The 27,918-nt window shown below is 40.9% G+C and overlaps 1 protein-coding gene across 2 annotated transcripts; it reads right to left on the bottom strand.

Annotated features, from left to right (window-relative positions):
- Positions 1–230: 230 nt before the first annotated feature.
- LOC118084984 (uncharacterized) lies at positions 231–24,973 on the bottom strand. 2 transcript variants are annotated; one of them, XM_088668230.1, is made up of 11 exons: positions 24,834–24,973; positions 22,076–23,358; positions 20,224–20,351; positions 18,060–18,148; positions 17,611–17,687; positions 16,449–16,592; positions 7,999–9,689; positions 5,094–5,179; positions 4,788–4,833; positions 2,729–2,905; positions 231–415 (listed from the first exon to the last, which is right to left on the bottom strand). In XM_088668230.1, exons 2-10 carry the CDS (start codon positions 23,356–23,358, stop codon positions 2,832–2,834), a joined length of 3,618 nt encoding a protein of 1,205 aa, XP_088524356.1. In that variant the 5' UTR covers positions 24,834–24,973; the 3' UTR covers positions 231–415; positions 2,729–2,831. The 2 variants fall into 2 exon arrangements, with proteins under 2 accessions (XP_088524356.1, XP_034971087.3); XM_035115196.3 differs by lacking the exon at positions 5,094–5,179.
- Positions 24,974–27,918: the final 2,945 nt, after the last annotated feature.

Genomic DNA, 27,918 nt, shown 5'->3' with positions numbered 1-27,918 from the left:
CCATGGAAAAGGAAGTAAGTGGTGGAGAGGAGGATTGTAGACAGCAGGGCTGATACAGGCAGTACAATTGCTTGCACTGTCCCAGTCCTTGTTCTAGTCTTAATTTAGCAGTCTCCACACTCGCAACTGACCACTTTTTTCTTAGTTTCTTCATGGGACATGTACAGGAGGCAAACAGATGAAACTGCACAGGTTTCAAGTTGCTTTCTCATAGTGACAATGACAAAACATTCTTCAAAGCTTCATTTAATTTCAAAACAAAATTCAAAGGCTACATGGAAAGAAAGCAGCAGTGTGACTATAGGCCATGTTTTCAACAAACTTTAGAATTTGCATTTCTCCTCACCGCCGTTGTCATTAGTTATAGGTGACTTAACTTGAGTCCATCCGCGACAAAGCCAAAATTGAGCAAATTCTGTAATACAAATTTTTTGAAAAGTCTAGTGAAGTATCAAACCAAAATCCCAAGCCTACTGGTGCTGATTTAAAGTTTTACAATTGTCACCTTCAGTCAGAATATGAAATATGCACACACACACACACACAATGATAATGTTTGTAATTAACTCAGATTGGCCATTCTGCGTTTTTGTGGGGAGCAGGGTTTTTTGAAGTAATATTTCTTTTCGCTGGAAGAGGAATATATAAATATATTCAGTTTGCCAACTGGGAAATACCACTTCTCAACACAGAAAATACGTATTTTTCACATTGATTATTACTACAGTGGTACCTCGCAAGATGAATGCCTCGCGCAACGAAAAACTCGCAAGTCGAAAGCATTTTGCTATGTTTTTGGTGATTCTCAAGATGAAGTTTTCTATGACCGTACTTCGCAAGACTAATTTTCCCATCGTTTTTTCCTTTTTTTGCCGCGGCAAACCGCGCTTCGCAAGACGAAATTATAACAAGACGAAGCGAATCGCGGAACGAATTAATTTCGTCTTGCGAGGCACCATTGTATTTTATTATTAATGTAGTGCCATCTGTGTACATAGTGCTTTAAAGATTTTAAATGGTTGCTGCCCAAAAAAATTCAACAAAGGAAATGGAGAAAGTGGAGAAAATGGATGCAATTGTTAGGCTCTGTAACAAGCTGAGATATAGTGGGGTTGTGCAAAGGCTTTATAGAAAAGTGCAAAAGGAAAAGGAAGGGATGATGTCTTTTGAGGGAGCAGGAAATCTGATAGGTGAGAGTAGTGAAAGCGGAGTAGTAAAGGTCATGAGCAGGGATGTGTCAAGATATAAGGATGGAGAGCTAAGAGGAATTGGCTTTGGAGTGCTTTCAAGTTAACAAGACAGGAAACCAGTGTTTATCTAAGGCAGGGGTAGGCAACCCAAGCCCCGGGGGCTGGATGCGGCCTGTGGACAGTCCGGGAATCAGCGTGCTTTTACATGAGTAGAATGTGTCCTTTTATTTAAAATGCATCTCTGGGTTATTTGTGGGGCATAGGAATTCATTCATTTCCCCCCCCAAAAAAGATAATTCGGCCCACCACATGGTCTGAGGGACGGTGGACCGGCCCTCGGCTGAAAAAGGTTGCTTACCCCTGATCTAAGGAGAGGCATCTTATGATTAGGACAATGAGAATGGTGAACTTTTTGGCATTCAGAAAGCTGAAAAGATGCAAAGGGACCAAGTTAAGACAATGGAAAACCAGTGAGGAAGAGATTGGAGAAGTGTAGGTAAAAAATGACCGGGACATGGACCAGAGTTTTCCTGAGGGAACAGACAGAAAGGGCTATATTTTTGCAATTGATACAGGCAGAAGTGGCACAATTATGCTATGGATTAAAATATGGGGAACATAGGATTTAAAAAATGTGTCAAAAATAAACCTAAGGCTACATGCCTTCCCAACTGGGTGGTCAGATGCCAGAAATTTTTCACCCAGACTGTGGAATATTATCTGAAGAGGAGGTAAACATCTTAAGCATGACTTTCCAAAAATGTTCTATTACTGTCAACAGTACCTCCATGTTAATAGATTAACATTGATTTCTTTATGCGCAGTATCCACACGCAGCACTTGTACACTCAATATCCAAAGGAAAAAGGGACATGGGATCTTGCTCTTGGGGTCATATGATCTCAAGCCGTGCACTTTCCCCTTTCATAATTTGTTGTAATGCATGGGTAGGCAAACTAAGGCCCGGGGGCCAGTTCTGGCCCAATCGCCTTCTAAATCCAGCCTGCGGACGGTCCGGGAATCATTGTGTTTTTACATGAGTAGAATGTGTCCTTTTATTTAAAATGCATCTCTGGGTTATTTGTAGGGCATAGGAATTCGTTCATATTTTTTTCCAAAATATAGTTCGGCCCATCACAAGGTCTGAGGGACAGTGGACCGGCCCCCCTGCTGAAAAAGTTTGCTGACCCCTGTTGTAATGTGTAGGGCTGCTATCAGATTGAATCCAACATCTGAGGGAAAAATAAGTAGCATCAATATTTAAAGCTTATCAAATCTGCCTTATTTAAGTAGAGCAAATAGTTCCTTTTACTATTTGCCACTCTGATATGATATTGTATCCTAATATAAACATTTGCTCTCAGCAGCTGAGAATAATAATGTAGCAGGAGCTATATCACCACTCTATGGAGCCCAATCTATGGATATTCGTTTACAGAAAAGATAGATGCCTATAGTTCACACAAAAAATCGAAACACAGATTGGAAATAGATCTTCTCATGCATATGTATGTATATAAATAAATTCCATGTTGTACCTTTCTGCACATAATGCTGATATTTAATTTTTAGACAAAAGTTCAGAACACGCCACCATCGCTGCTCGGATTATTTGACAAAGGGTGCTTCTTCCAAGTGCATTTATGGATTGGCTTCGGGAGATTCTTTTCTGTCTTGATCATCTTTATTTGAACCTTCTTGGGCAGTTTCACCAGCTACAAAGAAAGCGACATAAGCAGCCTGAAACTGGATCTTACATGGATTTATCTATACCTGTTGATCAGTGTCGTCATCCAAGAGGAAGCAGGAAGTGTGGCTGGTTCCCAGCTCCCATCATCAAACTGTTGCTGTATGCAATCCTGTCTGGCTACATACTGCTGCATTATTTCCCTTTCTATCTCTACAACAGATATCCTCATCCAACTTTCTGGGCCAACTCTAGGTCCCTTTATTTTATTTTTACCCAAAGATAAATGACTTCAAAGCCTCTGAGGTTGGGATTAGTTAGAGTCAAGTACTTCACAGAGCGAAACACACCAATGATCATAACAAGGGTAAGGAACTTTCTGCTCCACTGGGCCAAATCTCCCTCCTTCCCCATAGCCCAACTTGTGACAGGTGGGTGTGCTGACCCACCTGTCAATCATCTGATGGATTGTGGGTCAAAGTTGACCCACAAGGGTGGGGGAGGGGATACAAGCAGAGACTTCAAACCTGCTTTCTTCAGGGGTCTACAACAGCAGCAGCAGCAGTGTCACCTAGTTACAGGTAGGTAGCCGTGTTGGTCTGAGTTGAAGCAAAATAAAAAAATTCCTTCAGTAGCACCTTAAAGACCAACTAAGTTTATATTTTGGTATGAGCTTTCATGTGCATGCACACTTCTTCAGATACACACAGCAGTGTCACCTAATTAATATTGATAACAACTGTAAAAGTGATATTATAATGGCACTAAAAATATTTAAAACCTGGGAGAATACAGAGGTCTTACCTGGCACTAAAAATACATTAATGTGGGCACCAGGCAGGTATTTAGGGGAATTCTGCAACTGGGGTCGGGTGGGGGCACTGCCATGAAGGCCTTCTGCCTTGTGCAAATCTTCTGCAGTTCAGAATGAGGAGACACCTACAGCAGGGCCCTGTAGATGCTCAGCCAGACATCTCTGAGAAGCCGAAAGCCAAGGCACAGGATAATGCTACCGTATTTACTGCTACTGTTCCGCAGCAAATGGCATTCAGAGGCATGATTTGTCCCTATGAATCTGTCTGTACTTTTAAGAGTCGTCCGGGTTGGTGGCTATCTCCACATATTGTGGCAATTAATTCTATAGCTTGATTATGCCCTAGAAGAACAGCACTGTTTTGACATGGAGTCTCTGGGATTAGTGCAGATATGGCTACTAACACCTTTCAACAGATCATTTATTGGCTGCCTGAAAATAAATTGTCATCAAGGAGGTGAGAATCGATGACATTTTCCAAGATCAGAAGAACAAAAGACCTTTCCACTTTATACTCTATATCAGGGGTCCCCAGACTTACCAGGCTTTGGGCCGGTGCCCGCCGCGCCGCCCGCGTGGCGGGCCGGAGGGCAGGGGAGTGCGCGCGCAGCGGGCCGGAGGGTGCACACGGTCGGAAAAAAATTGCCGAAAATCGCTTGTGCGCATGCGTATGGGCCTCCCCCGACCCGGAAGTGCATCGGAAATGACCTCTTCTGGGTCGGGAGAGGCCCATACGCATGCGCACAAGCGATTTTCTGCGATTTTTTGCCGATTTTGAAGTTCGCCGCCGCGCCGCGCGCCGTAAGAGCAGGCGGCGGGCGGCGGGGGTCGTCGTGGGCCGGATTGGGAGGCCAATTGGGCCGCATCCGGCCCGGGGGCCGTAGTTTGGGGACCCCTACTCTATATCAAATAGTAGCTAAAAGGAACAACTCATTGTGTTTCAATCAGATCTGTAGATGCAAAAATTTAGACAAACATCTGAGCACAACATTCCAAAAGTACGCAGAAAATATTTTGCAGCTGGTAATAATTTGGGAATTGTATGAACTCTTCCTCCCTCCTCCTCTCCATCCATTAAGCAAAAGATTATACTCACCGGGTAAGGAGCTGTCTTCTTTTGATATGATAGTTTTCTGCTTCTTCTAAAATAGAATTAAAGGGTTTTTTATATTAAAAAAATGTGAGTCTTCTATTTCTTTCAGCCACAAGAAAACATAAAATCTTCCTTTTTCTACAGGGTGACAGCCTATCAAGATAGAGCTATTCCTGACAGAATGATCAAGCCTTGCACGTTCCTTCACTGCTTATGTTGGTTTTGTCCAATGGCTGTGGAGCAATTATCATGATGCAAGTTATTAACATAATCTGCATGGCAAGGTAGCTGGAGAACTAACATTCATACCTCCACAGATGTCTTCCACAGTAAATAGATCTCCTTTGATGTTGCCCAATCAAGGGGAACTACATAATCATCTGGTAATAAAGTGTCTATGAAACAAGATTTTGCACAAAGTGGTTATTTGACCTACATACTGCAAATAACGAAGAGTAACTGTGTAACCTGAGAAGCATGCTAGTAATTTTAGTCGTTACTAGTGCCACAACCTGAGCATGCAAAATACAGATATCCCATAGTTGACTCACACATGCACTGATATCTTGACTTCTTGTGCCGTTAAAATATTTGGGAATTAGCAACAAAGGGTATGCACGAATTCCGATAAAAATAATTATTGTATTGGGAGATCCAAGAAATCAGTATGTGGGGCACCTGTTTGTGCACCTGTGCAGTTATCACTTGATGCTGTAGTAGATAATTTGTTAACCTACAAGGCCACATAGATAACAAAAAGTGTTGTGAGTGTCTGTATAAACACACTGTAAAGGTAAATATACCCCTGACCATTAGGTCCAGTCACGCATGACTCAGGTTGCGGTGCTCATCTTGCTTTACTGGCCGAGGGAGCCGGCATTTGTCCGCAGACAGCTTCCGGGTCATATGCTAAGCATGACTAAGGCGCTTCTGGCGAACCAGAGCAGCGCACAGAAATGCCGTATACCTTCCCGCCGGAGCGGTACCTATTTATCTACTTGCACTTTGACATGCTTTCAAACTGCTAGATTGGCAGGAGAAAACACACTGTACCAGCCAATAAAAAAAGGTCGGTGTGGCAGTACAGAGAATGAAGTCGTGTATAAAACATAATTTATGTGGCCAAAAAAATCCACTTTTTTCATATGTCCACTCACCCCAATTTTCCCCCGTTAGCATCAGTTTTCCATGAAGCAGAGGTCCTTCCCAGCATCTACTGCTAGAGACAGATTTCGGGTAGGGGCGCCAGGGCATTACATCTGGGACGTCCTGCAGACAATGCCTCTGAGCTATGGCTCATTCCTTCTTTATAACAACACATACTTAACATATTGTACAACAAGATGGCTGGTGGTTTAGATGGCTTTAAAAAACGCAAGACAAATTTATGGAGGATAGATTTGTCAACGACAGGTAGCCCATAGTTTCTCTCCATATTCAGAGGCAATATACTTCCATATACCAGAAATACCTGGAAAGGGCTGTAAGATTCCCAGTGGCAACTGGGAGAATGCAGGGCTAGATGGACCTTTGGTCTCACCCAGCAAGCAGCTCTTCCATTATCTTTAGATAAGGGTACTATAAAGGACCCTTTTATGGTAGCACTAGTTGTTTGCTGTTGGCATGGATTATTTCTGTAGCATTAGAGGGAGAAATGTTAACAAGTGGCACTTAATTTTCTTCTGTGGGTATGTGTATGTAGACTTGTTAAATGTTCCGAAGCAAGCTGGGAAGAAAATGCTGAAAACAGTAGCTGGGCATCAAATTTGTTGTGTCAAGCAGTAGTGAATGCTTTAGAATCTACAAAGAGACTGGGAATAACTGAACCTCCATACTGTGTTGAGACTGAAAGGTGGATTTTGTAAGCAGAATTAAAGGTACCAAGAGTATGTGGAAAGTGATGGGCCCAGGTAATCTGTAACCACATTCAGCTATGAAAACAAGCAGAGCAGGCCTGCTAAAATAAATCAGCACTTATCTTGATTTTAGGCATGATTAAGGCTATGGCGCTGTGGTTAAACCACTGAGCCTAGGGCTTGCTGATCAGAAGGTCGGCGGTTCGAATCCCTGTGACGGGGTGAGTTCCCGTTGCTTGGTCCCAGCTCCTGCCAACCTAGCAGTTCGAAAGCACGTCAAAATGCAAGTAGATAAATAGGAACCGCTACAGCGGGAAGGTAAACGGCTTTTTCATGTGCTGCTCTGGTTTGCCAGAAGCGGCTTTGTCATGCTGGCCACATGACCTGGAAGCTGTACGCCGGCTCCCTTGGCCAATAATGCGAGATAAGCGTGCAACCCCAGAGTCGGTCACGACTGGACCTAATGGTCAGGGGTCCCTTTACCTTTTAAGGCTATAGAACAAGCATCCCCAAACTGCGGCCCTCCAGATGTTTTGGCCTACAACTCCCATGATCCCTAGCTAACAGGACCAGTAGTTGGGGAAGATGGGAATTGTAGTCCAAAACATCTAGAGGGCCAAAGTTTGGGGATGCCTGCTATAGAAGAATATGGAACAGCAGTGTAATTTTCCCCACTGCAGTATTTCCCTCTACAATTACAAATGTTGCTATTGTAACGCAAGCCTAATTAAGGAAATTGGGGGAAGTCACTACATGTGTATATTATAAGACTTGTAAAGGAATAGCGTAACACTTGAAAAGGCCAAGTTTGTGGGCTCAGTTAATGTTCCGCTGAAGCCTACGTCATTGCTGAAGGTAAGCAAGTGTAGACTGAAATGCCCATGGATAGGAGACCACACATAAGGCTGAAGTATAAATAATATGAATGCCAAGCTGGCAATGGTTAAATTCAAAAATTAAGAACAAACACTTACCGAAGGGTTAAAATCAATTATTTTGTGAATGTATAGTGATTTTTAATTTTCATTCTAAAATAGCCAGAGTAATTTTAAATTTCTTGGATGTTAAACACTGTAACCCAAAAGCATTCAGTCTCTGTTAGGAAAAGTTAAGTCCAAAGCAATAAATTCAAAAGAACATTACACCAGCTGAAGATAGGACTCATAGATATATAGATGAGTCCCACCTTCAGCTGGTGTAATGTTCTTTTGAATTTATTGCTTTGGACTTAATGACACACACACACAAACACACACACACAGCAGTGGCTGGCTCACTAGGCAACTTTGCTAAGCAATAAGTACCTAACTTGCCAAATTGTATTACTTGTTTTTTTTCCTTCAAAAAATAGTAGTTACCCAGTGGAATTCCTGGAGAACCAAAATGTTCTACTAGTTGAAGTGCAAATCCTAGGGATAAAGGAAGCCCCAAAACACTGGCTTTTGTTTTCAAGGGGTATTGTTCGTATTCGATTGGGGAATACTCCAGTTGCTCAGTTTCATTAACTTCTTGTATCTTTTCAGAGTTTTCAGCAGAAGAGTCTGTTTCTTGAACTGAACACAAAATATCTGGCTGAGTAGTTGAAACTTCTGGAGATATGTTCTCCCTCTTTTTCTCTGTGTTAGCTTCCACAGCTTGATCAAAAGCAACAACTTGCTGTTTGCTAGGTAAGGAAGCTCTACAAGTACATATCTGAATTGGAGGAGCGACTACTTTTGTTGAAAAGTCCATAGATTTCTGTGCAAATTGGCTGGAATATTTACATAAGAGAGGTTCTACATCAAGATGAGGAGATGATTCTATTGCTAAATCATAACTAGAAGGTACTGGACATTTATAGCAGCCAAGGCTTTGCTTGTTCTTTTCTCTAGCCTCTTCATTTGAAGTCTCCTCTTGTTCCACCAGTACAACAATATCCTTTAGTACTTGCTCGTCCTTTCTAACTGGAATCTGTCTGGGTAAACCAAAGCTGGGGGCCAACTTGAAGATCCTTTTGCATCTTACTGTTTTCCTTGGTGTAGCTAAAAGGCTTACATTGTTTGGATCACTGGTTTTAGTACTAGGTTCTGTCGCGAATTCACCTGCCCCAGTGCATGGCATTCTATGGATGTTCTCAGTTAGCTGGGGTGTTTGAGCACAATCTGTTATACTGTTATTTCCATGTAACACTTCTCCTTTCGCTAATTCTTTATTAGGTTGATATTCAATCAGTTCTCCTGTCATTCCTGAAAATACTTGCTTGGGCCTCCTCTCCCTCTTTGGCCTTTGCTCATACATGATCTTAGATGTACCGTCAGGCCAAGTCAAACAGGAATCACTTTTGTCCAAGATGGTTTGGGGCTGTTTGCCAGCCAAGTCGATAGAAAAGAAAGCCCAGGTATTTCCCTCATTCTTTTTTGATGGCCCAGGAAGATGAGCGGCTAATTTTTCCCCATCGCTGAGCAGTTTCCTTCCTGGGCCAGAATCAAGTATGACTTCAGCAGATGCAGCTTTGTCTTTGTCTTCCCTATTTGTCAGTATTTCTGTACTATTTTCAGTAATGTGCTCCAACTTCAGAGAACTGTGCTTTTCGTCGTTGCTCTTGCCTTCTACAAAGTTTACATTTTTAATTTCATTTGGCAAATGATTACTGAATGATTGTTCAGTTCTGTTTTCATTAGGAGGTGGCGGCAAATGCACTAGAGGTAGACTACCGTCTCCTGCAAAAGCTTCCCTTTTTAATGAATTGTCCAACACTGGATCCACCATATCAGAAACAAGGACACTTCCTTCTTGCAACTCACAATGTGTTAGACTGTTATCATTGGCAGAGTCACTCTCAACACCTTCTTTTCGCTCATTCTGGTGCCCAATCACATATGCTGATTTTTCATTGTCTTCTGAATCTTCCAGGCCACTCTGTGTTGACTCTTCATCACTTGGAGTGAAATGTCCACCTGACGTTTTCCCCATAGCTTTCATGGTAGCACCCTTCATTCTTCTGTTCCTCTTTTGCTTCCTCCTCTGTTTCATCTTGTGCAACCTGTGCTTCTTCTTTACAACCGACTCCCTAAACAGAATAAGAACTAAATATGAACAAATTATTAAGAATAATCTTAATAAAAGCATCAGTTACAAAGTTCCTAGTTAAAATGAAAACCCCAAAACATGATGCATTTGAGTTGCTTGAAGAAAAAATGAAGTTGTCCAGAAGAAATAAATGTATTTAGGATACATTTAGGATATAGCATTTCCTTAGTAGAGGTTAATACTACAGCCTAATTTTTGCTTTTGGTTCAATGAAATGAGGGAAATTAAGGCTGAGTCTGCATATGTAGCATAATGAGGTGCTAGAGAAGACTGTGCCACCGGATTACAGGTGGATATAAGTTCTAGAACAACCCTTTTTATCTGGTAGTACTTTTCCAGTTCTCTCCAACCAATTATGTTGCATGAATTGACCTAGGCATGTCATTTTTGTATGATTGCAAGTGCCCAAACTTTCTTATTGAGCAGCTAGATGCAAGTGTATCTTTCCAAACAAAATAGTAATACACTCTTTTTTAAAAAAGCAGGCCAGTCAACAAGGGCATGATCCAGTCAGTTAAGTACTCTTAAGCCCCACTAATTCAATTAGAATGACTTAGACCTGGACTGTAGGTTTCCAAAACATATTCTGGTGCTTAAGCCACTGTTTTACGGATGTGAAAATAAGGGGAATTATTTGAAAGTAGTGCTTGGCAAATGTAAGATTGTGTTGGTAAACCATCAAAATTGTAAGCGTATTCTGACTATGTATTGAATTCAACATTCACGGGTAGCATTATTACTTAGTATGGCTGCATAAAAACAGAGATGCAGTTGAGGGAAGAGTGGCAAGCTGTTGACTCGCTATCGATTCCTAGTGTGCATTTGACAAAATGTCTGAAAGACAAAGCTTGAAAGTGTGTAAAGGAAATATTAAGTCTCTTGGATCCGGTGCTATCAGTACACTAAGGACACCAATATTCTCTTCTTTCCAGTTGAGTCCAAAGAGGCGATAGCATTTTGAACCAGGGCCATATCACTGAAGGAGTTAATATGGGCCAATAAAATGAGACTCAACCCAGAGATTCTCCTGATCGCTAAGAACAGGAAACATTATTGTTGCCTATATTGGATGGAGCTACATTCCTCCCCACAAATTAGGCTCATGGTTTAGGAGTAATCCTTGATCTAATCTTAAACAGAATCTTAAACCTTTCGAAGTCTTAAACTGCTGCACAAACTGCACCCGTTCTTAGAGGAGCTCAGGTTATAGTTGCACATGCCTTAGTTAACTATTTGGACTACTGACAGCACACTCTTCATAGTGATTGCCCTTGAGAAGCATTTGGAAAGTACAGCTGGTACAAATACTACTACAAGAATTCTAGCTGGGGCTAGTTTTCTGGAGCATACAACTGCTTAGTCGCCCCAGCTGTACTCACCACTGATCCATTTCCAGGCTCGATTCAAGATACTACAGTAGTTATCATCTTTAAAGCCCTAAATTGTTTGGCACCAGGATTTCAAAAGGACTGTCATGTAAACCTTATTGCCATCTATGATCAACCAAGTAGGCATTTTACATGTCCCACCTTCCCCCCCCCCCAAGTATGATTGGCAGAAACACAAAGGGGGCAGTCTACTTGGTTAGTTTAACACGACCTCAATTTATATTTATGCTGGCAGGACTTTAATTTATCTGATTAGCATTATTTGGTATTTCATCTCTTTGCCTACTTAGTTTTGTTTTGACATTTTAATGTCTTGCTTTGACTGATTTCTATTGTTAGCTGCATTAGCCACCTTTTTGATGCTACCAAGCAAAGCAATTCTGTGGGAGCAGGGGGAGAACCCTTGGTGGAAGGGCTACAAATACGAAGTCCTGCTATTCACATACTGGCACGGAAGTAAGATGGGGGAGGGGAGGGGGTAGTCACTGGAAGGAAAATAAGCATACAAGCTCCAACGCTGGCATATCCTCTTGTACCCACCCACCCCCACCCCCTGCTTTGTCATGGGAACAGGGGAGCTTTGCGTCCTCATCTAAAGCGACTCTCAATCTGCCTCCTATGGCTGCCAGAGTACCAACAGCCATGGATGCTTCCACAGCTGCAACAAAGAGGCCTCTGGGAGCAGACATCCTTATCAGCGGAGAGGGAGGTCAAGAATGTCCTGCTGCCCCAGAGACACAGACCATAGGACTGCATCCTAAATGGATCAAAATCAAATTGAAAATATGTACAGTATTCTTTCCCATGGTAGAATTTTTTGAAACCCTACTACTTCCTTACCAAGCAATTAGTTCACCACCAACCACTTTTATACCCACAACCCACTCTCTTCACACATTGTGAGTATTGGAAGATATTATGTGGCCCTGCAGAGCAGATTCATTTTCATTCGGTAGATCAGGTACTTGATTCTCTCTCATTGCCATTACACTTTCAAGAAGCCCATCTTGGAAATGTTAGTTCTCCTCCCAAAACACTACTCATTCTTTGTTATTATAACACAAGTTATTTCTTGCTCCCCCCCCCAAATTTATGGCAGCAACATGCAGGAACTACAAACACAAGGTTTCTCTTATGTTTATGACTAGGAACAATGTAGCTCCTTGCCTGCTATAAGGAGGAAATGCAGGCTGATTGTTGATAAATCATGTCAACTTTTGGCAGGACAATCCACCCACACTTACATGATGTAACTGCATCACACTGATGAATGGGTGCAGCTACATCCCAAACCACAAAGTCCTCTACTCATCCCACTCATCAATGGGGGAAAGACAGCTTGCCAGTTACTAAAAGTGAGACATTTTTACAATCCCTGTTGTAGATACTGAAAATACTGACACAGCAATCAAGGGACATACATGAACATTGTTATATATATATATATATCGTATTAAAGTCAACAGACTGGATATTCATAGCAAGCTCTACGACTGAAAAACATTCAAAATGCAACATTTGCAAACAAATTAAGCAGCAAAATATCATTCAAAATTTTAGATTTAATAAAATTTCTATTAAAAAGTATTTACATGCACATTTCACAAATACATATTAAAAACAAGAACATGCAAGTCACTGAACAAAAACATTAAATATAAAGACTTTATTCCCAACGAGTCTGACTTATACAGCAAGCTTTCGATTCTCTCCTGCCCTTTTATCTTTTAAAAAAAATGAAACTGAAAGCTGTGCTAGCATAAACCTTGAATAATCAAACCAAAGAAAGGTAATTTGTTGCTGTTTACATACCTATACAGCAAATATTATCAGATAAAAAGGCAATCTATTAAGAAATTATTAGAAATGATCAAAGGCTTAACACACTTGATTCTTATAACTAAGGTTTAAGAAATTACCTTTAACTGAACATCCCACCTACCTCATAGAGCTCCTACATATGCATATCCATGTAGCCTCATTTGCAACCCTACTCAGGTTTTAAGTGCGTGGGGCAAATAAGGGTAGATCCAGAGATATACCCTTTTCACTTGCAGGTAATTGCTTGCTATACAAAGCCAAAAATTAAAATACAAATAAAACGATCTACCAGATGACGTAACAGGTTCATTTACCACACACATAAACTCTGGTCAGGATATGTGAGAATGAACCTTCCAATCAGTCTCTTGCCATGGTTGTGAATATCCACATATGATGTCTGCAGAAATTTTCAGTGTGGTAGGAGTCACAAAGAATACATTCTGTGCCAACATCCCTAGATCATGGCTACTATCTTGCTTCTACTTTTCCAGATTTAGTAACTGAGTACTTCGTTAAACAGTTTAAGTTAGCATATGAATAATTTGACTTTTAAAAAGTACTGTTTAAAGATATTTCTGCAAAGCAAAGACTAGTACCTAAAACCCTTGTGTATGTGGCACAGAACCCCTCCAATTAAGCATAAGAAAAAGAAAATCCCCTTAAGGAGGAAACACTCCATAGGCTCCCTCCAAACCTCTGGAGGCAGTTTTTTTAGAGGGTTCGCTTCAAGGCAGGATCTTAAAAACTGGTAGACAAATGGAGGAAGTCTGGATCTCAACCACAGAAATCATATATTTGTTAACTAACCTTTAAAGCTACAGAAACTACTGTAGGTTTCCTCCCGCAGTAGCAAAAGTATGTTGGTTATATCTAATCACCAATCCAGGGCTGACACACCTACGATGAAGTTTTCACAAATTTGGTGCCATGCTAATGAGCAGGACTCTCAACACAAGAGCAAAATGATAGAAAACATACAACCAATCTATTTCTATGGAGTCTTCAGCCTCTTTTCCCAAAGTTGACTTGCTTTGCAACTCTTGTTGTGTTCTTCAAATGAGGCACATGAAATATGCATGTACTTTATTGGATATGTTTGTCATTCTTGTGCTCTTCTGCAGCAGCCATGCATTTCCAATGGAGCTTACATAGGAGAAGTGCATTATATACTAAGTTGCTGGTCTTCCATATATATGGTTACTAAATCTAGTATTTACCGAAGTGCCAATTATCAGTATATCCTTAAATATATCCTGCCTTTTTAAGGAATGTATGACCACAATGCAGTAGCACAAAGGTTGAATCTCCCATGTTAAAGAGCAATAACAGAGGGAGAGAAATGTACTTGAGGCAAACTGTAGGAACATTTTTAACTTGAACATCCTGGGTACCAATTATTTACACACTCAGCCCATAGCTTATAATCCTAGTTATTTAAATGAGGCTATTTTTGTATTAGTGATTCAGTGGCTTCTACAGAAATGCTGTAAAAAGCATTATATTGTTTAATTGTGTAAGCTAGCTTAATGCAAAAGTAGCAAATGTGATTGACATATTTTAAAATCCTTTCCTAGCTAATGCCAAAAAGTTGAGATTTCTACAGTGACTGGTGCAGCCATCAGATTTTCATTTACATACATATATGAGCAATTGGCATTTTCTTTCACAAAAGCATAAAGTTTCTCTTGCTCCACAAAGGTCTCATATTAACAGCCCCTTATTAGTAAAACTCAAAACCAGGTTTCATAATTGTCTTTGACAATTAAGTGATCTGCATATAGCAGCAGTAATTTGCAGTCTCTCTGCTCACCTGGGGTGAGCAATATTTGTCTCCAAATAAGCAGGTGAGTAGCAAACTATCTCTGCCTCCCCAACAACTACTGCCCTTTAAAGCCATGAAAAGCATATGTGCAACTAACAGAGAACTACACTGTGCTTTCTCAGATGGAAACAATGCAAGGCTGATACGAGTTGCCAACGGGCCAAAGCAGGCACTTCGAGTAGCAATACAGAAATACATAAGATGGCAATAGCCTCCTAAAAATATGTATTTATAAAGCAGATATAAGCCGTTTTTATTTTGTTTAGAGATTTATAGATACCAACAAGTTTGACAAAAGCATGTCTCCAGAGCAAACACAAAAATGTTCTGAATGTAGTCAAGATTCTCCAACTGTGTGTCATGCAAACATATTTCTTTATCAAGAGATGGAAAGTGGGTCTTTTATGTTAGATTTATTTTCCATTTGTACAGGACAAATAAAGTTACTTTAAGACAAAGTCACTACCTGATATTCCCAAGAGTTACCTCTCAACCCACAACTGGTGAGCCCTAATGGATCACACCGGTATTTTAATATTTTCATTCAACTTGAACCATAAAGCTCAGACTCAAGACTCTAATGTATTACACTGACAATGGATTGCTGAAACAATAGTACAAGAGAGCACAGCAATTGGGTGACAAGAGGCAAACATTCAGTAAATTTTCACTACATGGTAAAAAACCAAAATTAGAACAATAATTAAGCCTCATGCCAGCTCAGCCTCAAACTTCTGATGAATTGGCTACTGCCTATATGTAATGCAGTTTTAAGTAACTGGTTCCAATGTCCACATATATGTATACAGTTCCAGTTTTTTCAATGTATTTCATTTATTGCTTTTTTCATGACAAAGCCGCATAACCAAACAAAAAAAGCAAACTTTCACATACCACAATAGTGTGAACTTAGAAAAAGACAATGTAATCTTCATATTAAAATCTCAAGAACTGAACTTATCAGGATTCCATGTAAACTATATGCTAATGTTTTGAAATACAGGTTTTAATTGCAGGGCAGGGTCTAAACTACTACTGCCATAACTGACTGTTTGAACAACAACAAACCTCAAAGAATAAATGGCAATGGAAAAGCGAGCTTCAGCTTGATGTCAACATTTGATTAATAAACTTAACTGAAATAACTGGTATAAAGTTGTTAGAACTGGACTGCGATTGAAAGCAGTAAAAAAAAAAAAGGTTCAAACGCAATACCTTTATATATATTGAGTTATTCTTCTGGTTACCTGCATTTATTAAAAATTCATTATATTCTATTTCGAATTCTTAAAGAAACTGCTCAGCAGTTTACAATGCAAAAACTGTGTTAAAATCCAATGATAAACCACCTGGTGTATCCACATTGTCACAGGGCTTAATCAAAACCAAGATTAGTACAAATATATATTTTAAAAATATTTAACATTCAATTTTAATATTAAACATGTATTTACATTATTTATAAACATTCCCCAAGGGATAATTATCTGCATTAAGATTATTTAACCCTCAAAAGAAAGTAGCAGAATAGTTTGGAAACAATCCAACACTAGGAGTTAAGGTGGCTTTAAAATTTCAATTTATTAATGCTGTATTTTATTATAGCTTGCTTTCTGAAAAGAGAATTAACCTTAGCAAGTATACCCTGAGTTATCGGCTATTTGATACACTGAAAGTATTCCAAGAGTCTGAAGAGGCTCCCCACCTCTGTCTTCTTTGTGGAGGTGGCCACTGTGAAGTTTTGTGAAAAGGCAGGACCGAATTCATGACAATGGGTATTGATATTTGATATTCGTATCTTTCCAACATTTGAAGAATCTTCTCACGGTTGACCCCATGTTCATTCCTCCTACAAAAACAAGAAATGAAGTTCAAGTCTGATCAATTTATAGAATCTCTCAGAATGCTTTCAAATTGTCTTTCTTAAGAAGCTTGTCCAGGGTCAAGCAGGTTCTTATATGTTTTTCCTCATGGGTAGAAAGACAGCTGGCAAACAGCAGTTTTTGGCAGAAAGGATTAGGCTGCTGCTCCTCTCCTTTGCTATTCCTTTTTGCAAAGTTGTAGTTTCCCAGTGATCATTTTTCACTAAAGAGCAAGAGCAAAACCAAAACCAAAACCTACCACCACCAGCCCTCTGTCACTTAAATGAGCATCATCATGATCCTAAGGAAATTATATGGATGTTCAATCTAGTTTCTTGAAGATTTGAAATTAAGTTTGAATGAGAAAACACTAAAAAATAGTCTGACAATATTTTAATCTAGTTTATATTTTTAGGTGGTGCACCCAATAATTCCATTTACTGCATTCTTCAAATAATTATAAATACTGGCTTGGATCCAGTGGAGTGACAGCATATGCAGAAGGCACAAGTCCCCAATTTAAATCAATTGTAGCCCACCATTCACCCATGTCATATCGCACACCCTTCAGGAATGACCTTTCAGGGGCTGTGAAAAAGTGGGAGGCAGGAAAGCTTTGTTCTGCAAGCAGAACAGTTTGTCAAATCCAAATAAAATGCACTTCCATTATGCTTTCAGCAGCAGCCTTATTAAAAATAATATAAAATCAAAAGCTTTGTAAGTTTCATCAGACTGTTATTACTATTCATTTCTACTAAGCTTTATGAATAGAAAAAGGAAGGGTGAAACTGAAAGGTGTGCAGAACACAATCCTCAGTGAGACAAGCGGACACAATAGTTGTCAAAAGGACAGTTAGTGGCAGAGTTAATGCTGAAGAAGTGGGGAGAAGCCTTACAAGTTGATATATGCCATTGTTCAAAAGCTGATTCACTGGTTACATAAACAAAATAATAAACTTTAAAGCTTTCATGTATTTTAAAATAAAATCAAAGCATAGACCTCACTTTTCTAATTCTTCTGGGTCAAACTTCCACCATGTGTCTGGTTCATGGAATTCTATTCGGTAGCCCTTTTCTAGAGCCTAAGCAAAGATAAAGAATTATGGTTATAAAAATAATAGTGACAGAGTAGTAACTTCCAAAGGAAAGTATAAGAAACTAGCTTTTCTGATAAAGGCTGCTATTTTATACACATATCTGGGTGTAAGTCCATTTAAATATGTGGAATTTACTTCTAAGATGCACAGGATTGTGCTGCAAGTTCAGCAGACTGAAAACCAGTTATTTTGCCAGGAAAAAAGCTTAGGATTTACAGAAACATACATAAATTATAATAAGCTGAAGATCATACAAAATGTAGATTATGTCAAAAATAAAATCAGACGGATTAATTCATTTAGTTTTCTCACTGAGAGGGAAGTGAGTTTCCATAAGAAATATGCTGCTTTATTTACCGCTTCTACATAAGGCTTCATTTCCCAGGCTTGTGTATTAGTGTTGTCTATTATAATTGGGGATCTTCCTTGATCCATTGCTTGTCTTGCTGCAATAAAATTATAATAAATTATATGAACAGCAATTATAAGTATCACTTACTTCAATTAACAAGGTTCGAAAAAGAAAGTATAAAACTGCCAATGATACAACAAACTCCTTTTCAATGGCTCTCATCAGAATCAACTTCAGGTCAGAGACAAAGTTTTCCTATATAATACCAATAGCTGCCTTATCTGTTCTTTCCCACCAAGGTTCACAACTGACCAAAACTGATTAGTTCATTAGTCAAGTAATTCCAGATAAAGAGACTTCTGTGAGAAATTGACAAAGCGGCCTTTGCAAGTCAAAATGGTTGCATCTACAAAGAGAAGAAAAGCCAGCTCCTGTACACAAGAATAGCGTGACAGTGATACTGTTGTGTTTAGGGCTGAGTAGAGCTCATGTGCATTTCATGACATACAAATTTTTCGAGTTACGAAGGGAAAAAATGGGGGCGGGCTTACGAATTTATTCGACTTACAATCGGGCCCTCACCGCCTCGCTGCCCCACGCTCGCCACCGCTGTGTGCCAGCCTCGCTTGGGATCGGGCTCTCGCCGGCTCCCCTGCCACCGCCGCTGCGAAGCCAGCCTTCTGCTGGCCTTGTGCAGGATCGGGTCCCCGCTGGTGCCGCTGCAAAGCCGGCCTCCTGCCGGCCTCGCGCAGGATTGGGCCCTCGCCGGCTCCGCTACCGATCTTTGTGTGACAGGCGGGGGGTGGGTGGAAGCCTGTCGCACAGCACAGAGCCGAAGATCGGCAGGTGCTGCTTGCCAGGCTTGTCATGCCCGGCAAGCAGCGCCCGCCGATCTTCGTGTGACAGGCGGGGGTGGGGGGAAAGCGGAGGAGCGATCCTCCGCTTTCCCCCCACCCCGCCTGTCACACAGCACAGAGCCGAAGATTGGTGGGCGCTGCTTGCCGGGTTTGTCAAGCCCGGCAAGCAGCGCCCGCCAATCTTCGTGTGACAGGTGGGTGGGGGGGGGAAAGTGGAGGAGCTTCTCGGGCTGTTGGCGTCTCCATGCCTGCTTCCCCGAGTTGAAGCGCCTGGGGGAAGGAGCCGAATTGCGGCGCGGCTTTTCGCCGTTTGCCTTCCCCGAGCCAAGGGGAAGGCAAACGGCGAAAAGTCCCCGCCGTGCCGCAATTTGGGGCTCGCAGCGGCAGCGGAGCCGGCGAGGGCCCGATCCCGCGTGAGGCTGGCGGGGGCCCGATCCTGCGCTACCTTGCCGGCCTCGCGCTACCTCCCACGGCCCCTCCAGCTGCCGATCCGGCCATAGGACCAGATCGGGCCCTTGCAGCCACCGCCACCGGCCTCCCACCGCCCCCCAGCTGCCGATCCAGCCATAGGGCCGGATTGGGCCCATCACCGCCGCAACCTCCGGCCTCCCCACCTGTGGATCCAGCCATAGGGCTGGATTGGGCCCATCGCTGCCTCCTGCCGGACTTTAAAGTGCCTTTTTTTTAAGGCCCCGGAACGAATTAATCCATTCCCAATGCATTTCTATGGGAAACATTGTTTTGACTTACAAATGTTTCTACTTACGAATGTGCATTCGGAACAGATTAAATTCGTAAGTAGAGGTTCCACTGTAGAAAGAATTTCAGAAAATGTAACTTTTCCTACCACTGTAGAAACATGAAAAAACCTGTTTAAACTTTTACATGCCCCAGAACTACCAGACGGAGGGAGTTACTTCATTTATTGTACAGTGGTACCTCGACTTACGAATGACTCAACGTATGAATGTTTCGAGTTACGAACGGAGCTCCGTCCGCCATTTTGGATGCGGCGCGAATAGGATTTTTTCAACTTACAAATTTCTAATAGGGGTTGCTTCGACTTACGGTCGTCCCCCCCATAGGCTTCTACTAACGAATTTTTCGACTTACGAAGGTCGGAACAGATTAAATTCTTAAGTCAAGGTACCACTGTATCTGACAACCACAGGCTCCTTTGTCCAGTCTTGGGAAAAGAGATTTGTCCATTCTGTATATTGTAATAGGCACATGTTGGTGGATCTTAAACCACAAACTCTTTTAAGTATATCATTAACAAAATTATACATGATGAAGTTTAATATATTCACACCTCTCTTCTGGTTCCAGTCATGAGCAACATTTAGTTGACCAACATCATATGACCAACATCCATTGTTCTGCCGAAAGTATTCATCAGTGCTGAATATAATGCCATCACGACTCTGACCAAGCAGAATACTGTTAAAGGAAAAGGCAACACTACGGTATTACAAGATAGACAAATCTTGTTTTTGGAAAGCAAAACATATTACACTTTATTCATTTATTTTGAAGGTATTTTTGGTTTCCATTGCAAAGTCAACTATTTATAAACCTCATATTTATCTCACTACATTTCATACCTTCCCTGAGGCCCAGAGCACAAAACTTCTGTTGAACACTCAGCTACTCACTTCTACATCAGCTCACTTGCTAAAACTGGCCATACAATATTGGCAAAAAATATTCCTGGCTTCCTTCATTTTCCTTTCAGTCCACAAAGGCTGCAGAAAAACTATCTCAGAGGATAAAAGATGTGAATTTCTACTCTTGATGGACCAACTGGGGGTCATCCAGACTTGCTTTGTAGAACATAAAACACTGCAGGGTCAGCCAATCTCCACAAGTTAGAACCTCATTACCTAGAATGCTCCATCTACCAACCATAGTCCACAAAAAACATAGTAAATGCCTGTTGTACCTAGTTTCTACTTTTAATGTTTTGTTTTTAAACTTAAAATGCATGGAAACAAAGAAGTACTCTTTATAGCCCTACATGCATTAATCCTTACACCAAACTACCATTATTGCTATCTCATACATGGGGAAAACTCTGGACAAGAACTTTCAGACCAAATCAACCATAGCTGAGCTGAAATTCAAAGTCAGGACTCATCTTGTGATCCTCAACAGAAAGTAAGAGACATTCAAATATTTTTGTTTTGGTTTAAAAAAAAAATCAGCACCATTCAAAATCAGCTTCAATCACTGTTGGAGTTTTCAGGATTAAATAAAAAGAATAATGGACGGTATTCAGTGCACTCATTCTGCAAGGATTTATGCTTGTGCAATGGAATTTTCCCACCCTCTTATACCCATGTCTTCCCCAAATTGGTTCCGGAGGGTTTGGGGGACCGTTACAACAAATTTAGGGCATGTGCATGGGGAGAAGCAAGGGAGAATGTTGCATTGTTCAAGCAGAAATCATTGCACTGACAGAACATTCATATAGCACAACTTTAGATACAGCCCATTATTTATCATTATCATAACTGTTTTAATAATATCAAAGGACGGGTTATTGGCTTGTTTTGTTCTGGATTTTATTATGTATTTTGTGTTTTTATCTTGTATTTTTATGCTGTGAACCACCCTGAGATGTACAGATGAAGGGCAGTTTGCAGTTTACAAATTTAATAAATAATAACAACAACGATCACCCTTCAACTGAAGTTCTCAGGGCAGTACAGTATACAAAGAATACAATAAAATACAAACTAAAAGGAACAATATACAATTATGGAATTATTCAACTCAAAAGTTCAGTTGCAAAATAGAAACAATATTATGCTTTAAACATTTAAACAATGGTCAACAACTTTATTACTGAAAAAGCAAAATTTATTACTAACACATATGCCATTTAACGATTACTGTCTCACCAGTGAAATGTCTTGGGTGATTTGAATTGCTCTCAAAAAATAAAAATGTTTTAATGGAACAAGAGTCTACAAAATATTCAGCTTCCTTTCCTTCTATATAGACAGATAGATAGGATGATATTGTGTTTTAATGTTGTATTTATATATATATATGAATTATTATTTTTGGTGGATGAAATGACCATGATGTTTGAAACATCAACAAATGATAAATCAAACGGAACAGATTTCTTTCTTAAAATTAAGTTGTCGTTCACTTACCGAGATAATGTTGTCTTCCCTGAGCCTGGAAGACCTCTTAAAATCAGAAGCAGCTTTTGTGACTCACATAACTTGCCCTCTGGAAACTCCTGAGAAACGTTGCTTGATCCTTCATCTGGGAAAGTTTTAATTTCTTTCCAACATGGTCGAGTTTCACAGAAACCATTACCCATGTGTCCATCAGGCATGTTATATCCATTTCTGGTGGGCTGTATATTATGATTACTAAAATGATAGGCATTATTTTCATCAGATGTTGCACTACTCATGTTAATATGGGTGTTTTTAAATGGTCCCACATTTGGGGGGTGGAAAGTATCTGAACGAAGTGATGAGGAATTAGGTTCCTGAAAATTAAAACGAGGAGTGAATTGAGGAGATGGTGGGCCATAAGGTATTATAAAAGGATGTGTGTTTTGCCAACTAGGCCTTAACTGAGACACAGAATCATTCCAGAATCTAGAACTATCCTGTTTGTTACATAATTGTCTCATTTCCCATACATCTCTTTCATTGTTACAACACCGTCTGTTGTCACTCCTGTGACCCGATGGGTCATTGTATGGATACTGTTCACTGCCTATTCTACGGTCACTTGGTGCATTATTATAAAAACACTGACCACCACCAGGTGATGTTCTATAGGACCATTCTTGAGAATTTACACAAACAGTTGGATTCCATTTATTATGTTCCCCAAGTGAATTCGTTTTTGTCCCCTGTAAGTGACTATCAAAACGATTTTCATCACTTTCAAGCTGATCAATTTCATTATAAAATTGGGACAATTCATCTTCTATTTTTAGCACCATTTCTCTCTTTTTCCTTTGATCACGTATGCAATCAGCTTTACTTTTATAAATGGGTCCAATAAAGGCTTTGCTTGTGCTATATAATTCTTTCTCTTCATTCTTATGTTCTTTGATGAAGGCATTGTCTTCTCTGTTTTTACGTATATTGGTATTGGAAGGAGAAAAGCTTTTGTTTCTTGTAATCCCAGTATTGTTTACTGACTTTGAAGGCTCTGGTGACACTGGTATTTTACCCGTGAATGCCTTTACTTCTGCAGTTTCTTTTTCATTTTGTGCCTCTTCATCAGAAATGGACAACGGAATAAACCCACTATGGGGTTTTTTAACATGCATTTCCTCATGAAGTCTTTGCAAGCCATCATAGGATTTACCATGAGGCTCTTCTGTTGATTTCATCCTTTTAGAACAGGGCTCTGTTGCTGATGCATCTTGACTTTCAAGGTATCTTGGCTTACACTCATCATGAAGCATCTTAAAATCATAAAACAATATGTTTACAGCATTATATCAGTTACTTTTCTCCAGTAACTCATTTCTTAATTAAGGCTGCAATCCTACACATGCTAAGATGGTACTAATCCCCATTAGGAACATGTCCTCAGCCAGACCATTGACCCATCTAGCACAGTAGGGGCTACACCAGCAGTAACCAATATGGTGTCCTCTAGATGTTGTTGTACTCCAACACCCATGAGCCCCAATCAGCACAACCAAAGGTCAGAGATAATGGGAGTTATCTCCAAACAACATAGTGAGAACATCATGTTGCCTATCCCTCGTTAACATTTATTTGCAGCAGTAATCAATGTTTTCAAGCATGGGACATTCGCAGCCCTATATGAGGATGTCAGAGAATGAACCTGGGGCTTTCTGCACACATAGCAGATGTTCTACTACCGAATTGTGGCCATCCTATTAAACAGAATGGAACTTATTTATATAGGATTGTTGTGTAAAGCTCCATTTTTGCGCATTTCTTCCCTGAGAAAGACAGTGGGACATACCGGTACTTGAAGCATTTTAAATCAGTCAGAAATCATGGGGAAGGGCTTGCAACCAGTGCTAGATTTATGTATAAGCTAAACAAGCTATAGCTTAGGGCCCCACTCTCTTGGGGGCCCCCAAAAAATAAATTACTGTACAGGGAAAAATGTAATTTATTTCCAAAATATAAGATGAAAAACAAATAAAATAAAACCTACAAACAGCAACAGTTTTGTGTTGTTATGTGATATGGCTTTAGATACCTATTAGGTCCATAAAATACCATATACTGTAGCATATATTCAACACAAAAAACAGTGACAATTTGTTGTTGACAAAGGACAGCTGGACATATAAAGGGCCCTATTACCTTCAGTAGCTTAGGGCCTCATCAAACCTAAATCCGGCCCTGCCTGTAACCGAAGTAAGCACATCCGTTTAGCTGCAGGTTACTAAATAAAATGAAGTTGTCCTTGTGCGTTAGTAACATACAATCCGAGTATGTTAAACTTCATATTTATAATCACCAAACGAATAGGCCAGTAAAATATGATGATAATCTGAAGCCAGCCCCTGCTTATCTCAGAACATGATTCCCAACAGGCATCTTATTATTGTTATTTAGTCTCCCTGTGGATTAATAGACACTGCGTCACCCTTTTTTAATCGTGCCCTTTTCTGAGGGACGCCCACCAAGATGCCTTAACCAGGCGCACGCAGCATGTCCGCGTGTTTACTAGCCAACCCTCACCGAGCCCGGGGTCTTGCGTTCCGTCATCTTCCCGTGTCACGCACCCCCCCCACCCGCCCGGCTGGAAACAACGTGCCCCGATCCCACCACCCCGGCGCCAGAGAGCGAGCGGGAAGCACAGGACAAGACACCAGGCGCATCCCCGCCCCCCTCACGCGGACCCGACACCCAACCAAGTTCCCTATTCGCGTTTTTAGGCAGCAACACCAACCTCAAATGGACGACGCGGCTCGCTTTTCCAGCGGGCTCCCTGAAGTCAGACGGGCACCGCCGTGCTCGCGGGGCTGAGGTAAAACATACACCCGGAAAAGGCTCCAACCCCCGCTTTCCAAAATGGCGGCCTCTCTCCGCGCCGCGCATGCGCGAGTGGCGCCTACTGCCCGCATGTGGGGGCGGGGGGAGGCGGTTGTAGTTCTCGAGGCCGGCGGCGACGGCGAAAACTACAGCTCCCCGAATCCTTAGCAGGCTCACGTGACGCTGCAGGGATGAGGAACGTGAAACTCTGGAGAGGGAGGAGGAGATTTAAAATTCTCAAAGACACAGAGAGAGGGGGGGGGGCAGGCTTTTTGCGGGAAGGAAAGAAGCGGCAGTGGCTCTCACGGGGCCAATTTCAATTGGGGAGAGCTGCGTCTGGGAATATGGGAAGCGAGGAGAATTTCTTTCGCTGTCCCGAAGTCCTTTATTGAGCTTTGGTGCTGATGTGTAGTGGCGGCTGCCAACTATGGATACTGTTATCTGCGGTACTTCCAGCCCTGTGCGACTGAAGAAGCAGTCGTAGTAGGCACACCTACATGGGATTGAGTCAAATGGAGCTTCCGCCAGAGTATTATTATTATTATTTATTGAATATACATACCAAGGAGGTCTCAGTATGCATGCGCAGGACTGTGCTCGCATCTTCATTCGCTTGTTTTTAAATACTGCAAGTGTTATGCTGCTCCTGGAAGCATTTGGGGCACCTGAGGCGAAGCACAAAATGACACACACACACACACACCTTGCCGGGGAAGAAGGGGCGAGTGAAGATCTACATCAGGGACAAGCGGGGTGAGCATAAAGTTCTGCATTGGGTTCTGCAGCCTCCGTGGATCCTGCTGCTGAAATCTCTCCGCTCATCTTGCCTCATGGGTGGGCTTGCTCATGGGTGTAGTCAGGGGGGCACAGAGGGGCAACTGCCCCCCAATCAAGTAAATAAATAAATAAAATTAACTTGCTGACCAATTGCATTGCAGATAATTCGGTTCTGCCCCCCCCACACATAGCCTGCCCCCCTAAAATAAATCCTGGCCATGCCCATGGACCTGCCCTGTCTAGAACTGTCAGTGTTTAAGCTCTAGGTTGCCAAGGTTATGATTTATTTATCATTTATTTATACTTACTTACTAGCAGGACCCCTATACCTTCAAATAACAGTTACATCAGCTGCTGGACCTTTTCTTACTCTTCCATTTCCATACCTTGTGCCATTGCTGTTTGGGGTGTGGGTGGGGGAATGGCACAAACCCATCCGGAAATTGTGCACTTTGATCTTAAGGATGTGAGGGCAGCTTTTCATTATCTACCGAAAGGACATTCTTATGGAAGTGAAGACTAATGGTTAAAAGCAATTTGATTTAAACCTACTCCCTTGCCAAGGGAGGAAGTCCCATTGAATCCAGCAGGGGTTGCTTCTGTATATAAGGTGTGCTGTGATGAGGAAGGAATATTGTCTAGTTGCTCAAAATACTGAGTATAAAAATAAATTCTCAACTATTTTATATTAAAATAGGGTGTTAATGTTTATATTCCAAATAATTGTTCTGATTTTTCAAAATAAACAACAGTGGTGGTCACTGACGTTCTAGAGTAGATCTGACTTTTGTAACTTGGTTGTTTCTGCCACAGGTGAAAAATCCCCATCTAAATAATATTTAAGTTATAGAAAGGAAGATGTGGCTCTACAGTACTTCCAAAAGGGGCCTAATATCTTTACCCAGAAGTCTTAGTTCAATAGGATTTTCTTCCTGGACAGCATGCTTTTGTTTCCTTGTTTGCACCTTTCAATCCAGTAATTAGACACAGAATCTATCAAAAGCCTTCTATTATTAAAACAATCATTTTCTGCCTCGGATGCCTTTCATTTTGGGAGTTTGCTAATACCCAATTTCCCTGATTACGGGAGCCTTGGTAATGCACTAATGAGTCATTTTCCTCAGCAAGAACAGTAAAATACATTTCCCAAATGATATGGCTACAGCTGCTGTAAGAATAGTACCTTGTATGTTGTAACTGAATAGTTCTCTAGGTTATGGGAAATAAATTGTGTACTGTATTAAAAATAACTTTAAAGTAAAGAAGCTTCTTTAGAAATATATAAGGAGCAAAATAGTAGTACAGACGTTTTGTAGGTAGCTTTGGGAAATGGCCAACTGATGTGGAAACAGAAATCTCATGGTAATATCTAATAGCAGATGGCTTGATACAAATGGATGCCTAAAGGCACCAGCATTAGCACATATTTCCACTTCCATTTGAGTAACACAATGGTAATACAACCACACTTCTGCTCTTCATAGTGATGAAACCCAGCGAGGTGATGAGGGGGGTATATAAATAATAAATCTACTACTACTACTACTACTACTACTACTACTACACAGAAGGGGACAGATAGTTATTAGACCACTGAGCATGCCCAGGACTGTCATCTGGAGTGTTCAGCTTCCAAGAACAAATGAAATGGAGACCAGAGTTCTGTACATATATTCCAAATAAAAATAGAGGCAGAATGGATCCAAAACTTCTGATCAAATTCAGTCCTCTGCCTGCCAGAAGACATAATAGTGCATCCTTATCCCACACAGCCCCATGAAACCAGACAAAAAGTGCCATGCTCAGGGTGGGTACACCCCAAAAGCTGCCTGAGGCATAATTAGCTTCAAATAGTTTAACCACTTTATTTAGTTCTATATTCATCTTGACACATGCAAATTTAGCTCTATGTGTATGCAGTTTAAATGAATGATTTAATACACATTTCAAATTTTATAATACATTTAAATTTTTACATCGCAGCAGTAAAAGTTCAGATTTAATTAAAGGAATTTTCTGTGCATAGTTTCATCTTAACTTGATATGTATTCAAATCTCCATTGTCCAGTTTTCTCCCTTGGTCAATTCCAGTTGCTATGGCAAGGCAGCAATCTTCAAAACATTTATATAAAGGTTTTCAAATGTTGTTTATTTGAAGAAGCAGTGAGACTGGGATTTTTCAGCTGCCCCATCTGCTGGAAGTGACATGCAACTATTTTTCATTT

This window comes from Zootoca vivipara, chromosome 4 (assembly GCF_965207765.1).
Source record: "Zootoca vivipara chromosome 4, rZooViv2.hap1.1, whole genome shotgun sequence".
NCBI classification, from domain to species: Eukaryota; Metazoa; Chordata; class Lepidosauria; order Squamata; family Lacertidae; genus Zootoca; species Zootoca vivipara.
This window is presented reverse-complemented; position numbering and strand designations above follow the sequence as displayed.

What these genes read in the sequence shown, in the direction of transcription:
- LOC118084984 (XM_088668230.1), bottom strand. Translation starts at nt 23,358, where the DNA reads ATGCTTCATGATGAGTGTAAGCCAAGATACCTTGAAAGTCAAGATGCA. An exon ending in TGACTGGAACCAGAAGAGAG is followed by an intron (nt 18,149 to 20,223) that starts GTGTGAATATAT and finishes ATTTTATTGCAG; the next exon opens with CAAGACAAGCAATGGATCAA. An exon ending in GACCCAGAAGAATTAGAAAA is followed by an intron (nt 16,593 to 17,610) that starts GTGAGGTCTATG and finishes TTGTTTTTGTAG; the next exon opens with GAGGAATGAACATGGGGTCA.